The 14,632-nt window shown below is 36.6% G+C and overlaps 2 protein-coding genes across 2 annotated transcripts; one reads left to right on the top strand and one right to left on the bottom strand.

The window, feature by feature from the left end:
- Positions 1–272: 272 nt before the first annotated feature.
- Positions 273–5,036, bottom strand: LOC112564959 (PHD finger-like domain-containing protein 5A). Its single transcript, XM_025240135.1, has 4 exons — positions 4,915–5,036; positions 4,439–4,462; positions 2,124–2,290; positions 273–461 (listed from the first exon to the last, which is right to left on the bottom strand). The coding sequence occupies exons 1-4, from the start codon at positions 4,964–4,966 to the stop codon at positions 372–374; spliced, it is 333 nt and encodes a 110-aa protein (XP_025095920.1). The 5' UTR covers positions 4,967–5,036; the 3' UTR covers positions 273–371.
- A 101-nt stretch (positions 5,037–5,137) lies between these two features.
- Positions 5,138–13,304, top strand: LOC112564943 (probable ATP-dependent RNA helicase DDX47). The gene is made up of 13 exons (XM_025240118.1): positions 5,138–5,250; positions 5,377–5,470; positions 6,767–6,955; positions 7,669–7,740; positions 7,916–7,986; positions 8,219–8,266; positions 8,606–8,677; positions 8,929–9,045; positions 9,588–9,734; positions 9,885–9,961; positions 11,442–11,573; positions 12,291–12,420; positions 13,007–13,304. The coding sequence occupies exons 1-13, from the start codon at positions 5,200–5,202 to the stop codon at positions 13,127–13,129; spliced, it is 1,323 nt and encodes a 440-aa protein (XP_025095903.1). The 5' UTR covers positions 5,138–5,199; the 3' UTR covers positions 13,130–13,304.
- Positions 13,305–14,632: the final 1,328 nt, after the last annotated feature.

Raw genomic sequence — 14,632 nt, 5'->3', positions numbered from 1 at the left:
GATTCAACATGCTTGTTCTGCATAGTTCTCATCAAGAGTTTGTGCAACAAAATTGCAAAAACATAAATTTCAGATTTGTTAAGTTAGATATGCATTCTACACAGCTGAGGACTCAACAAAAAACTGCCATTTATAAAAACAGCATTTTGCAACAATACAGGAAGTAAATGTAAATATTGATAATTTGGGATTTTCTATAGCTGTTGGGAAAGCTGCATAAAATGCATACCCTTATTATCCATAGCAACCTCACACAAAAACACAACAAAATGAAAATTTAGTAACTTTTATGGGCAAACATATATGACAAAAAGACATCCACAATTTTCTGAAAAAAGAAAAACAAAAAAGGTGGAATAAAGTATAACTGGTCATCTCTTCTTGAAGCCGTACTTCTTTCTTTCATAGAAAAGATCTGTTTTAGCACTTCCAAGGTTCACAATTTTTGGGCAGCCATCTCTCTGAAAACATACAAAGTTTAAAGAGATGTCAGAAAACCGTAAAAGGTAGTCCCACTGTCTTTTGGTTGTTAGGAGTGATGGCAAAAAGTGATGAATGTGTAATACATTATCATCGATAGTAGGAATGGTCCTGCCCCACTTCCTCAGTCACAAGCTGAACTTGAGTGGCCCTCTGCGTTGACAATTTTGCATGCATGTTTTTGTGTAAATCTGGCTAGTTCCTGGCACTTGATTACCCCTTTGAACATATATGGTTCTATGCAGAATCCATCAACAATCTTCTGTCCCATTTTCTCAGAGCACTGAATTAGAAATTTTCTTGACCTTAGGTGCTTGAATGAAAAATAGGGATATAGAGATATTCTGGAAGCCTTTCTGGACTGCAAAGGTGTACAGTTCCAAAAGCATAATCATGAAGAAAATTCAGCAAGAAACAAGAGAGGCCGTTTTTCAAATGAAACACACAATGCAAGATACATTGACACCAGCCGCTGTACAAGGTGCAGTTGCAAGAGACTTGGCTGAAGATGTTCTGATGACACTTTCAGATCAATCAGTGATTAGCAGGAGTTGGAGACACTTCAGAACGAAGACTATAAACCAGGAAGGAGGTGATAATCTACCACCTCTGCCCCCAGATGTGACATTTGACATACCACAGCGCTTTAGTCATCTGGTTCTGTTTGATTTATTTGATGAACAGTGTGACAACCTGAACGATTGTATCAATATCATGGGAGACGATGCAGTTCTGAGAGGACTAGAGAGAAGACATGTCTGGGGAGCAAATGGGACATTCAAAAAAGTACCATCAATCTTCTTTCAGCTTTACTCTACCCATTTTGAGCAGAGTAGAGGCATCAATCCAGCAGCTCTTTACTGTCTACTGCCCAACAAGACAGAGGCCACATATACACGTTTGCCAGACTATGTCAATCATCTAGTTTCACAAGCACATCCATGGTGATCCTCACTGATTTCGAAATTTTGAAAAGTCCTTTCAACAACACTATCTAAATGCTCGTGTGAATGGATACTACTTCCATCTCAGCCAAAGTGTGTTGCAACATGTTTCTGAGATAGGAATACGCCCAGTGTATGAAGCAAATGATGTAATTAGAATTGGTGTCCATTGCCTCACTGCTCTAACACGTTCCTGATGACGACATGCAGATCAGCTTTGAAGAACTGGCAAACTCAATGCCGGAACATCCCCAGGTAAATAGGTAAATACAGTAAAACCTCCCAAATAAGACTTCACCAAAATCAGATGGTAGGTGAGAGGGGACGTATTAGGGAAATCAACCAGTCTGCTTTCATTCCACAAACTATTGACTTTAAACACCTAAAGATTCAAGTTCATTAATTTAACTGTTGAAATAATGCTCTTAAAAACCATAATTTTTTTTCAACAGACAACTCGTGCACACAAAAAATCCTAATAAAGCATAAACTGTTGGTCGTAAATGAGGTTGTGGAGGTACCGTAGTCATGAAAGAGATGACGCTTAAGTAGCAAAATGTATCTGTGAACAATGTTGAGGTCATAGCTAACAGAGGGTCATAATTGGGAAGGTTTTAACAAAAAAAGTTTCATTCTATGCTTAGGTTATGTAAGACAGAATAGATACCTGTAATTTATTTTAATGGAATTGACACTTACATCTTTCTCCATTATTGTGCACTCTTTGCAGTAGTATGCATCTGAAACACCTGGGCCACCACATATGACACATCGGCCTTGGTAAGATCCATAATTGCATTCATCACATATGCGCACTAGGGTACAGGGTCGAACGTAGGAGTCACAAATGACACATTTGCCATCACCTGCAATCCATTAGACATTGCTCAAAATATGACTGCATTCAATTCCTGACATTTCTTTGTAATCTAAATGTGTCTCTAAACAGTATATCCAAGCACATTACATAAATCAGAAGCTACATTAAACAAAACAGAATATTTAAATTTCACTAAGTTTAGTGCCATGCATACCTAATATATCTATACAACTCCACTTCTCCCCACCTACTTCATTTGTCCTAAGTCATATAGCACAAAATCACACTCACAAGGGAGCATATTCTCAACACTTAAGATAAGTAGAAGACATGGACAGAATACCAAGGACTGAAGAAGAAACAATGGTGACAAGCGGATTCTCTTTACATTTTTATATTTGTCTTTTTTTCGTCATCAGTACTATTGTTTATCCTTCCGTTGTTTATGTGTTGTTTGCTTGTTCTTCCGTCCCTCATATATTGCCCACGTCTGGTTCTTGTTTTTAAGCGCTAAGAGCATGCTCACGAGTATGCCCTATACAAATCTTGCATTTATTATTACTATTAATAATAAAAGACTAACATGGAAGACACAAAAACCAATCAGGGAACAAACAATAAGCAGGGCTTCTGCTTACGCAAAAAATTGCGTACAGTACGCATTAAAAGTTTGGAGGACCCCTTCAATTTTCCTCAATGGGGTCCCCTTCAAATTTGGCGAAGAACAGGGACCCCTTAAAAATCTGAAGAAGGGGTCCCTGGGACCCCTTAAAAATCTGAGGAAGGGGTCCCTGGGACCCCAAAGAATTTAGCCTTAGCAGAAGCCCTGAATAAGGATAGACAATATCATAAATCTGCAAAGACAAACACGCAGACTAGTCAACTGACTGCAATCATAACTCTTGACAAGGATGTTGAATGGTATAATGGCATCTGTTTAACCCTTTAAGCATTCTTGACAGTCCACGCTAAGCGAAACATTGGTTTCAATCTTTCTAAGCTATGAAACCTTGTTATGGCGCTCAGCTGAATGCTTAAAAACTATTAAGGGCTGCATAAAGTTAATGGTGACAGGCAAAATAAGTCAAGACCTTTAACAAAAAAAAAAAAACAAAACAAAAAAAAAACAACCTGATGATAGCTAAAATAAATTATGGCCCAAAACAACCACGACAATGTAGAACTATTAAGTAGGTTAGCTTAGTCTAGCAAGAAATGTCTATACGTGACCCTCCACGACGAAATGAGTCTTAAGTCGTGCTGAACAGTTTTGCACTAGAGGCACCGAAAGGTGATAGCGACCAATTTTGTACATTTTTATTTTTCTTTAAAAATGGATTCCTTGGTTATTAAACTATCAGGAAAATACACTGCGATGTTAAAATAAAAGTTGGAAATGGACTTAAAATACGTTTTAATCGAGGTGCCCTACTGCGATCAGTACCGATTTCTACGAAATTCAAAAACTGTTTCGATACTGGTTCCCTGTCATAACACCATCATGTTGTACCTTGCCAGAAAGCCCAGAGTCTGTATGTTCAACTTCTTTTAAAAGCCAGCAAATGGTTAGCATTGAGGAAATGTAAGAGAGAAAAAAAAAAGTGGTAACTACATAACGGTATATATAAATATAGTATCCAAAACTAAATGAAATTCTAGAATGTAGGAATACTGCAACACAAAGGATCTGGCAACCAGATTCATCATTATAGACATGGCAGGCTGCTTTGACCCTAAAAACAATAACTGGAAGAGAACACCAGCAACAGTTACCACCACTTTTCACTGTTAATCTTGGCAAACAACTCCATGCGTGTAATAGAGAATGTGGGCATGTCATTTTCTGTGAATACCTTTTGTTTGGTGGGTGAGTATCACAATTATAAAGCATATTGAGCACAACAATAGTTCTGCATGTGTGTGGGTGGTTGTATGCATTCAGGTCATTTTCTGTGAAGATGTGTTGTTTGATGGGTGCTTATCATCACTATAATGCATGTTGAGCCTTATTGGGAATAGTAAGATATTAAAGTGCTTATTATTATAATACAAAATTATTTATATTAAATATTGTAATATTAAGTTATAATTTTGCTTAATATTCTAAAATGTTTTAAATAAAACTGGAATACTGCGTGTTTCCTTCATTTATCTTAGGCGACTCATGATAAAAAATAGTTGTTAGGAAACTTACATTTTTCACAAAGGCGGCCAATGGCTGCAACAAAAAATGTGAACTAGAATTTAGTCAGAACCCACATAAGCAATAAAAAAAATTGTTCGGATATCACAAATAATTTCTACAGAATCTCTCACATAAGATAGAAAAGCGAAAAATAAACACAATAACAAAAAATACCGATTTATTAAGACACACAACTCCAAGACCATTCTACTTAACATTAAAAATCATGCAGTCAATACTGTTTTTGGTCAATTTCGTGTATGAACACTACAAAAAAAAAAACCCGAAAATGTAAAGACTAACTCTAAAACGATAAACCCGCGTTCTGCGAGACGCATGTAGGTTCAGAACGTCGCAAATAATACATCAACACCAACACAATGCAACAAGGCCCTGCTAATCAAAGATATTACATCAAAACATTCTGAAACTGGTTCTATGAATGTGACTAACATCTCAGTGTTCAAAGAAAGATTAGTGCGTACCGACACCTGGCTGTTTCCTGCAAAAGATCAAATCGGGATGATGCTTCGCCATTTTGAGAGAGTTTTAAAAAGCTGGAATCTATACAGTAATTAAAAAGAAAACTTAGACTAATATTAAACAAATAGGAAACAACTTTGAAATTATAGTTAAGCAGTATTTATTAAGAGTTTTAGAGTATTTCTGAAAAATGGTAAATTAAAAAATAAAATCTTGAAACGCCGGAATAGGCAGGGGAGAGCAATGACTATTTCCTGTTTACTAAGCATGTGGATTTAACGAGAAGCATGGAAGACGCCGAAGCAACGGACGTAACAGCCAAGTCGTTTTTAGATCTTGTAAGTTTTTGTACTTGTAATTTTGTACTTAATTAAATTGATCCTTCTTGTGATTTTTCGATAAATGTTCCAATTATATAAATACATTCCTAAAACTTGTAAATATCTGTACTTTTCATTCTTTAGGGTGTTGTTGATGTGCTTGCAAGTGCTTGCGAGCAATTGAAATGGAAGGTTCCAACAAAAATTCAGAAAGAAGCCATTCCAGTGGCATTGTCAGGTAAATTTCTATTTTTGCCAAGTACACGCGTCACTTGTTGTGGATTATTTTGTGTTATACAGTTGACATTACAATACAGTTCTCTTACATTACAATTTTTTTATAATATAACATTTATTTTCCATAAACACATTACAGGTTTAACATATTATATACTTAAACACAGGCTGTCCACGTTATATACTTAAACAAATCATACTCATTGCAATATAACAAACATAAAAATATGACAAACAGTAGTGCCAGAAATCTCGGACATATTTACATTTCCAAGAATATGTTGAATGTTTTCTTTTTCACATCTGTAGTATTCTTACATTTATTATAATTTATAGCATTAGTCATTGTTCTAAAAGTGTTCATTCTTATCGTGCAGCCTCACAATAGCTTTAGCAGGAAGTTTTACAGTGTGGGTTTTTAATGTATGAAACCTGTGTTAGTCACTGCTATTTTGACGAAAAACAACGATGAACACTAACAAGACTGAAACATTGATTATTGGTACTAAACATAAATAATTTTATACTGTCTGTTTACAAGTCTCCAATTGCCTGGCATCATGATCCCCTTAACGGCAGCATTAATGGTGTTTTTATGTCATTCAGCGCCTATTTCTGCTAAGACAAATGAGGAATTTTGGTGTCAATGGCCCTGTCCTTGAATCAGTATATGATTGACAGCATTTTAACATTCAGTCTCTGTGGTTAGGCTTGTGTGTGCATGTGCCACTGACTATTATCACTGGAAAAAGGGTACAGATGTTGTGTAGTCAAGAATACAATTCTGGATTTAGAATTATTCTGGACTCTACCCTTTCCATGCAGCCCCTTATAACCTCTTTGGTGAAAATGTTTTTTTACATCTCCAGTGCCTCTTCACTGGTGCCTAAGACTGATCAGGCCAACCATACTGCTTTGCTTCCTTCACAGGTTGCCTATCACAGACTAGATCACTTACAAAACTTGACTTTCTTTGCTCTGAATGTCTCAATCACTGTGCTTCTAATTACCTCTCTTCCTGCTTCGCTCTCCAGGCTGCATCCCGACCACATCATTCAGCAGCTGATAGACTTAACTCCACTTTGCATACACTGGTCCCATTTTTGAAACACTTTTCCCACGTAGCCCTGCCAGACTGTCTTAAAGTGGTTTGAAGCGGCTACTTCAAACTTTAATATATCTTTAGATACTTCCAGCTGCTTTGAAGTGTTTTCATAGGATCAATATGTTTTGTAGTCTTATAAACTTAATTGAAATTGCCATCATTTGAATCTACCCTTGTTGATATATTTTTCAGGAAGAGATGTTATTGGTCTTGCCGAAACAGGATCTGGTAAAACTGGAGCCTTTGCTCTCCCCATCTTGCAAGCACTGTTGCAGGCGCCACAGAGATTGTTCGCTCTTGTCTTGACACCTACACGAGAGCTTGCTTACCAGATTTCTGAGCAGTTTGAAGCCTTGGGTTCATCTATTGGTGTTAAGTGTGGTATGTTTTATGCACTGATCATTCATTTCTGTTAATTGTAGCCTCTACCTATTTACAATAATTTTTCTTCAAAAAGCCTTTTATTTACTCAAAATTATTTTATCCTGCTATGGCATATGTGATATGTCACCAATATTATTTCATGTTTGCTAGTCAGACTGAGAGAAAAAAATCCTGTTATACCAAATCTTTGGTTCAGAAATGCTTTTCTAATTTTTGAATTGAGACGTGGAAGAATAGATATAAACATCACTGTGTTGTTTAATATTTTTCTTTTTTGAAGAGTCTTATTGATGATAGTCAACCATTTCAAACTTTTTAGGTTTTTTCTTTAGGTAACATTTTATCATTATATATATATACATTTTATTTACCTTATCACATAACAGGGCTTCTGCTTACACAAAAAATTGCGTACAGTACACATTAAAAGTTCAGAGGACCCCTTCAATTTTCGTCAATGGGGTCCCCTTCAAAGTTGGGCAAAGAATAGGGACCCCTTAAAAATCTGAAGAAGGGGTCCGTGGGACCCCAAAGAATTTAGCCTTAGCAGAAGCCCTGACATAACAAGCTTTACATGTTCTTTACAACCTATCAGGATTCTTAAATAAGTCCTGATGAATTTAGATTTTCGAAAATATTTGGCTTTAAGTTTAATTAAAAGGCATTCAAGAATTTCTTCTGTATCGTGTACTTTCATCCACTTATTACAGCTGTGATTGTTGGAGGGATGGACATGATGACCCAAGCAATTATGCTTGGCAAGAAGCCTCACATAATTGTTGGTAAGTGGAGTCTGCCTCTTTCACAAGTCTTCAAGTGTCTGTATTTAATAATTTAATATATGAAAGAACTGGGTTTCTTTGTAGAAAAAAAAACAACCAAAAACAGAATGATTAAAAAATCTAAAAGGATACTACTCAGATCATCATGCCTTGTCATTTTAACTTTTCCTTTCAGCCACTCCTGGTCGGCTAGTTGATCACTTGGAAAATACAAAAGGCTTCAGTCTCAGATCTGTGAAATACCTGGTAAATCTTTCTGTTGATTTGTTCTTAAATGCTTGTTTATTTGGTATGAATAGGATAATCATAATGACAAATCTATAAGCTGTGTTGTGATTCTATGTTTTGTGTTTAACGTTATCTTATGTAACTAATACTGATATCAGATTTGTTTATTGAGATTGTGTTGATCCACCCAGAGTGAGTTTTTTTTTAATAGACAATTTTTTGACGCTACTTTTTATTGACTTTGTTCAAGGTAATGGATGAAGCTGACAGGATCTTGAATATGGATTTTGAATCAGAGGTAATCAATCATAATATGGTGGAATTTTCTCATGTAGTTATTTTAGAGTTTTAAAAGATATCTTAATTTTACAGCAGTGGGCCTTCTTGTGGCTTAAGTGATATTTAAGTGAAAAACATGCTTTTTTGTATCATGAACTCTTGAACAGTATTTACAAATGTACCTATTTTGTGTGTGTGTGTGTGTGCATATGCCACTGACTGTTATCACTGGATAAAGGGGGTTTTATGTGTGAGTGTAACTGTATAAGTGTGTGACAATATTTTGTTTAGTTTATTACAATTGTAGTGCACAATAGAGGAAAATTTCTATCTCTGTTATTGTGTCTCTTTTGTTCAGGTAGATAAAATACTGAAGGTGATTCCAAGAGAGAGAAGGACATACTTGTATTCAGCCACAATGACAAAAAAGGTACATTTCTTCAGCCCCCATGTCTTACATGATTGTGTCTTTGTTTTATGGTAAACCCGTTGACATCCACCTGACTGTGCATACAGATGCATCACTGGCTTATGATCTTCCCTCCCCTCCCCCCAACCTTATCGCTTCCCTTCTCTTTGTCATTGTCATGTTAAATAATTTTCCCCTCTTTAGGAGGGATTAATGCAAGAATACAACTTTCTGGTCCCATTTTAATGCTATCACTCCTGCATCCTAAACAGGTTCAGAAGCTACAAAGAGCATCACTTGTGGATCCCGTTAAAGTGGAAGTTTCTAATAAGTATCAGACAGTTGCCACCCTTCAGCAGTCCTATATATTCATCCCAGCTAAGTATAAGGTTTGATTATTTATAAATGACATGAAATTTTTTTTTTTTTTTTAAAGAAAGATTAATCAAGAATTATTCTTAGACTAGCCATTTTCTTACAGACTAGATCACTCTTTTGTATTCTTCTGGGAGGTATAATACAGACAAGGAAGGTTATAAGTTCTTGCTATACTTTTGCTGTTGTGTTTTTTTTTTTTTTTGTTTTTTTTGTTTTTTTTTGTTTTTTTTCCTGTTCATTTAATTTTTCCAAGTCTTTCTATTGAGTGATGTCTGGATAAGGAGGTGTTTAGGATCAGATACATTTACAGCATATTGTGAAGACTGGAAAGTAGATTTTGTAGCAATTTTTAGTCTGCAATGGAGACCATTTCTCTGTAACCCTACATGGCATTTAATAAGGGTAACTGATGTCCCCTTATGTGTACTGCAAGTACACTCTTATGTGTATCTTATGAGCTGCAAGCTCATGTCTTATCACAATTTAAATTCAAATGAAGATTATATGTCATTTACAAAATAAAATCTAAAAGCTGTATCTGGTTGTCTTACAGGATGTCTACCTGGTGTACATCTTAAATGAACTTGCAGGCAACTCCTTCATGGTGTTCTGCAGTACATGTGCCAACACCCAGCGCATCGCTCTCTTGTTGCGCAACATGGGCTTTACTGCCATTCCTCTGCATGGGCAAATGAGCCAGGTAACTTGCTTCCCTTCTTTGTTTGCCACTTACTCACCATTGAGTTATTGAGCCAGATAGCACAGAACTGAACATTACATAGCTGTTCAAGGAAATTTGTCTCTTGGCTTGATGTACATTTGTTGTAAATTATTTTCCTCTATGTTTCAGGCAAAAAGATTGGGTGCTCTTAATAAATTTAAGAGCAAAGATCGATCTATCCTAATTGCCACTGATGTTGCCAGCAGGTACTTTATGGTTGTTGTTTATTTTCTTTAATATTTGTTTTCTTTGGGTAGCTTTTATTCTTATAAAACGATAGCTTGTAATGATTGGCTTTTTAAACACCTTAGTGGGCATACGGGCTAACTTTTTAAAAAAAAGAAAACATCTGCTAAAGGAACCCAGGCATGGCTTACAAAGTATATCAAATACTGTAATGCTGTTATGTCTTCACAAGTACAGTTTCTATTGTCATCATTTTTATATTTAAAAAATATTCATGCTACCAATAGGCTCAGTTCATCTTAAAATCAAAGCATATGTGCATGAAAACTTTCATCTTCTGTCTGGTGTCTTGGAGAATCTCACAGAATAAATAAATCTGATGCTGATGTCACACAAAAAGTATCTGGTGAGAAAGTCATACTTGACTTTAGATCAGGTATTACAGCCTCTCCAGTGCTACCAGTTTAACTTATTTTAACGTATAACACTTTTCTAGTGGCAGTTATGTAACAATTAAATTTTGAAAAGCAAGTAAAGGGTTTGAAGTTATCCGTGACAATGGCCAGCCTGTATATTTCATGGTTAAAAACCAATTTTGCATAAGTATTACTAGCTGTCTGGTGATAGCCCTATAGCAGAAGAAAATGGACCTTATTCACATGCAGCTCTTCTTACATTTTAAAGCTAGACCTCATGGTTACAATGAAAATTGAGAACCACGCCAGATGATTATACAGCAAACCTAATGATAATGGAATGGACAACAAATGAGTACATAAGGGCGTTCACTTAACGAATTTATTGTGTAAAGTGAATCTGTTTGAATTTGCTCACAATAAAACTTTAAAACCAGCCTTTCTTTTAAAGGCAGCCATCCCTGATCCTCTCTAATGACTACATCAGACATGTCAGTTATTTTTTATCTTTCTTTGTGTTAGAATATTATGGACTGCTGATTTCTAACACTGTTGTACTTGATAAATTAAATTTCAAATTAACCTTGGCTGAAAGAAAACAAGTGCAGTTCACATTTTGTCAAATGTGCTGGTCCAAATATGTCCATGGGCCATACATTGCCCACTCCTGATCTATACACATGGGACAATGCAATTTATTTAGATTAGAGACACAAAAGTACGCTTATACATAGGTTTTTGTTTCTTTGCTAACCATAAATTTGGAAACATGGATTAAATTCTAAATCCTTTATTACGAATGTATAGATCAATACATGCATAATTTGGTAGGCACTAGATTGGTCCAAGAGGCCTTATTCTGATTTCAAAATGATTTTTTGTGTGAATAAGACCTTATTCACACAAAATGGGAAACAATAGTTTTGCATCTTTTGATCTCACAAAATCAAATCAAGTGCCTGTATTGTCATTGTATTGGCCGTCTCATCTGATATTTCTTGGTTAATTAGAATCAATGAGCTGTAGACACATTAATCTTATTGTAAACACTTTGTTTATAATATTGGGGATTGATTTATTTCAGAGGCCTTGACATCCCACATGTGGATGTTGTGTTGAATTTAGACATCCCCACTCACTCAAAGGACTACCTCCACAGAGTTGGTCGCACAGCACGTGCAGGCCGATCTGGCAAAGCCATCACTTTTGTTTCACAGTAAGTTGCAACAGACTTTGTTAGCGAATTTAGGTGAAAACTAAAGAAGATATTTGCAAACATTTTTATCTGGAAATTTTGCTTCACTGTAACTTCTGTTTCTGAATATGCAGGCAGTAATACAGATTATTAAATTACAGCTAAAATGAGTGTCTAAATGGCTTGAAAAAATTTGTCACAAATATAATATAAACATGGAGTCAGAAAATGTGATGGATAATGCATTCATTCTTCAGAATATTTTTGCTTCTCTATAACAATGATGAATTCTGTCCACCACTGGTTTAAGACAGAGATGACATGTTTGATGTATGTGGAGCTGAAGAAGTGAAAATAGTTTAGGCAAGCCTGATTATTTAGTTTTCTTAGTAGTTGCACATGCATGCACACACACAGGTTTCCACTGGAGGTAAATAGCTATCATATTTAGCTCCCAGGTCTGGAAAAGCAACCTCTACAAGCTTATGTATGTATCAATGCAGTAAGAAGTAGAGTACACAAAGCAGACAAACATTCGGCGCTTTGCAAGCACACCTGCGTCCATCATAACAACACAAATGTGACCCATGCGGCCTTGGGGGACCCTCAGTTTGACATGCCTGGTCTAGACAGTTCACATTGTGACCTGATAAAGTGTATATTCTCCAATGGTATAAAACTTTGTACATATGAAGTAGACTGTTTTCGAAGTGTTGACCAATGTAGCTTTCTGCTCAGATATGACGTGGAGCTGTATCAAAGGATTGAGTACCTTATCAACCAGAAGCTTCCACTATACAAAACAGAGGAGCAGGAGGTGATGCAGCTGATGGAACGAGTGACTGAAGCTCAGCGCATTGCCAAGATGGTGGGTGTCTCTTTAGAACCTGCAGTAACAGTTGTGGAATTTGTTGAAGTTGAGGGTTCCTTTAAGAAAATAATTTCAAGCATTTAGTAATAGCAAGTGTGGCAGATAATTCTATGCATTTAAGTGGAAATTACAGACAATGTTGGGGGAAGTATCTGTCAGATGGTGTGTGAGCTACAGCAGTTATTAGGATAACAATGGTTGACAGTTTATTAGTTAGGCTTTCATATGAACAATTAGTATTATCCCAGGTCATTTTTCTTTTAATGGTGTCAGCAACTGTTATTGCTGAATCAGAATAAGATTCACTTTTTCCCTGCTTGTCATTACCCATATCTTAGACACTATAATACTGAGTCTAAATAATAACAGTACACTTCATTAATGAAACCATACTTTTTTAAAACTCCTTTTAATACATTAGATCGGCCTATATAGAAAATGTTATAATAAAACCATCAACAAGCCTGCACATATAAAATTCCTCTTATATCCATTATATCCTTTTATGACAGTGACCAACTTTATTTGTCCGAGTGGGCAATTTGAACATTATAGCTATTATATAATTTTATATGATTTCCAGGAAATGAACGATGCTGTTGACAAGAGGAAGAAGAGAAAAGCTCGTGATGATGATGATAAGGAAGACACAGAAGAATCCAGGGGGATTCGCAAACAGTTTAAAAAGAAAAAGAACAAGAAATGAATTTCTTCTACATTTTTATGTTTATTGGAAAACTCTGATGGTGCAAGCTGGATGCATGTTATTGTCTGCATGAATGGGAGGTATGGGGTGGGTGAGCGGAAGATGTAGAGTGACTGGCTTTGTGTGTTTTCAAGAACACTTAGCTCATTAAACGTGCTGTTCACTGTAGAGAGAATCATTTTTCTGTTTTACTATGTGTATGCATTTTATAAGAAAGTACGCGTGTTAGTAATCTGTTTAGTGGGAAAGAATGGAGACCAAACAATTTCTTGGGAAGTTTTTAGCAAGCTCTTCTGCTAGTAGACAAAGGAGATTTTTTTTTCAAGTGGTGAAAGCACTGCTCAGTGGTTCAAGAAAAAAAAGTGATTTATAAAATGTAAAAGCTCAATATTGTTTAAATGTAAACTGAGTGTAAAATTGAAATTATCCTATATCGATGACTATTGAATTGAAAATTGTGCCGCATGTGCATGCGGGGTTTGTCTAAAAAGTAATAGTACTGGTTTCAGGAACAATTTATTTTAGTTCCAAACAACAACATAGTTTCCCCTTCAAAGTAACCCACTCAAGTCTAATGCACCTTTTCATTTTCTATGCACTGCTGGAAGGATTCTTCTGGGATGCCCACAACTCCGTGGCGCAACGGTTAGCGCCTGTCATCACTACAGTGAAGGTTGGCTGTCCTGGGTTCAGCTCTCGTCTCTGGCACACTGTTCTTTCTCAGCATGTGGCATCTGATTACAGGGCTGGCTGCCTTGCCGTGATATAGCCTTAGTGATGCTGACTCCATATAAAAGCAATAACTGACTCCACATATTTTTAGAGTATTACGAAGTTCGTTAGGCCTGGACCTGTGACTGGAAAACGTCCTATGCTCACACAACCACTACCTGGCTATGGGACCCTTGCATGTTTTGTAATTATTCAAACATTTTCTGACGTGCGCTTCAATGCTAAAGTGTCCGTCAACAAGACAGAGAGAATCGGATGTCACGGGTTCAGAACTCAGCTCCGAGAACCCTGGATGCGACACGTGACCGTCGATGGTTTTCTCTGTGCTCCGGTTTCCTGCATCCCAAATTAATCTTATTAAATGGAGCTCCAACCAGGCTTCTGTCTCGAGAAGTAGATAATGTCATTAGAATGAACGTATATATGGCTTTATTGTGTATTGTGTGGAATGTAGAGAGTACGTGTCGCTGTCGCTTGGTGATGATATACTTTTGGTTGGTGGCTCAGCGTAAAACACCAACTCCCTCTCTCCTTAAACAGAAATGGAATTTTCACCAAATGCCGAGTGGTTAGACCAGACCTGGGCAAACGCCGGCCCGCCTCCTGTCTCTGACCGGCCCGCCCGCCAGTATATATACAATGTATACAGTATTGGGTAAAACTGAGTTAACTATATTAGTCCGGCCCTCTAGAACCATCCCAATTTCTCATGCGGCCCCTTGGGAAAATTAATTGCCCACCCCTGGGTTAGACCATTGGTGTCTTAACACG

The sequence above is a fragment of the Pomacea canaliculata genome, linkage group LG1 (assembly GCF_003073045.1).
Source record: "Pomacea canaliculata isolate SZHN2017 linkage group LG1, ASM307304v1, whole genome shotgun sequence".
Taxonomy (NCBI): Eukaryota; Metazoa; Mollusca; class Gastropoda; order Architaenioglossa; family Ampullariidae; genus Pomacea; species Pomacea canaliculata.
The sequence above is the reverse complement of the archived record's forward strand: the minus strand, read 5'-3'. Positions and strand labels throughout refer to the sequence as shown.

Excerpts from the sequence above, each read along its gene's own strand:
- LOC112564959 (XM_025240135.1), bottom strand. The coding sequence starts at position 4,966 with ATGGCGAAGCATCATCCCGATTTGATCTTTTGCAGGAAACAGCCAGGT. Across the intron at positions 4,463-4,914 it reads CAGGAAACAGCCAGGTGTCG|CCATTGGCCGCCTTTGTGAA; the intron begins GTACGCACTAAT and ends TTTTTGTTGCAG. Across the intron at positions 462-2,123 it reads GCACAATAATGGAGAAAGAT|AGAGATGGCTGCCCAAAAAT; the intron begins GTAAGTGTCAAT and ends GTATGTTTTCAG.
- LOC112564943 (XM_025240118.1), top strand. The coding sequence starts at position 5,200 with ATGGAAGACGCCGAAGCAACGGACGTAACAGCCAAGTCGTTTTTAGAT. Across the intron at positions 8,678-8,928 it reads CAGCCACAATGACAAAAAAG|GTTCAGAAGCTACAAAGAGC; the intron begins GTACATTTCTTC and ends CATCCTAAACAG. Across the intron at positions 11,574-12,290 it reads GCCATCACTTTTGTTTCACA|ATATGACGTGGAGCTGTATC; the intron begins GTAAGTTGCAAC and ends CTTTCTGCTCAG.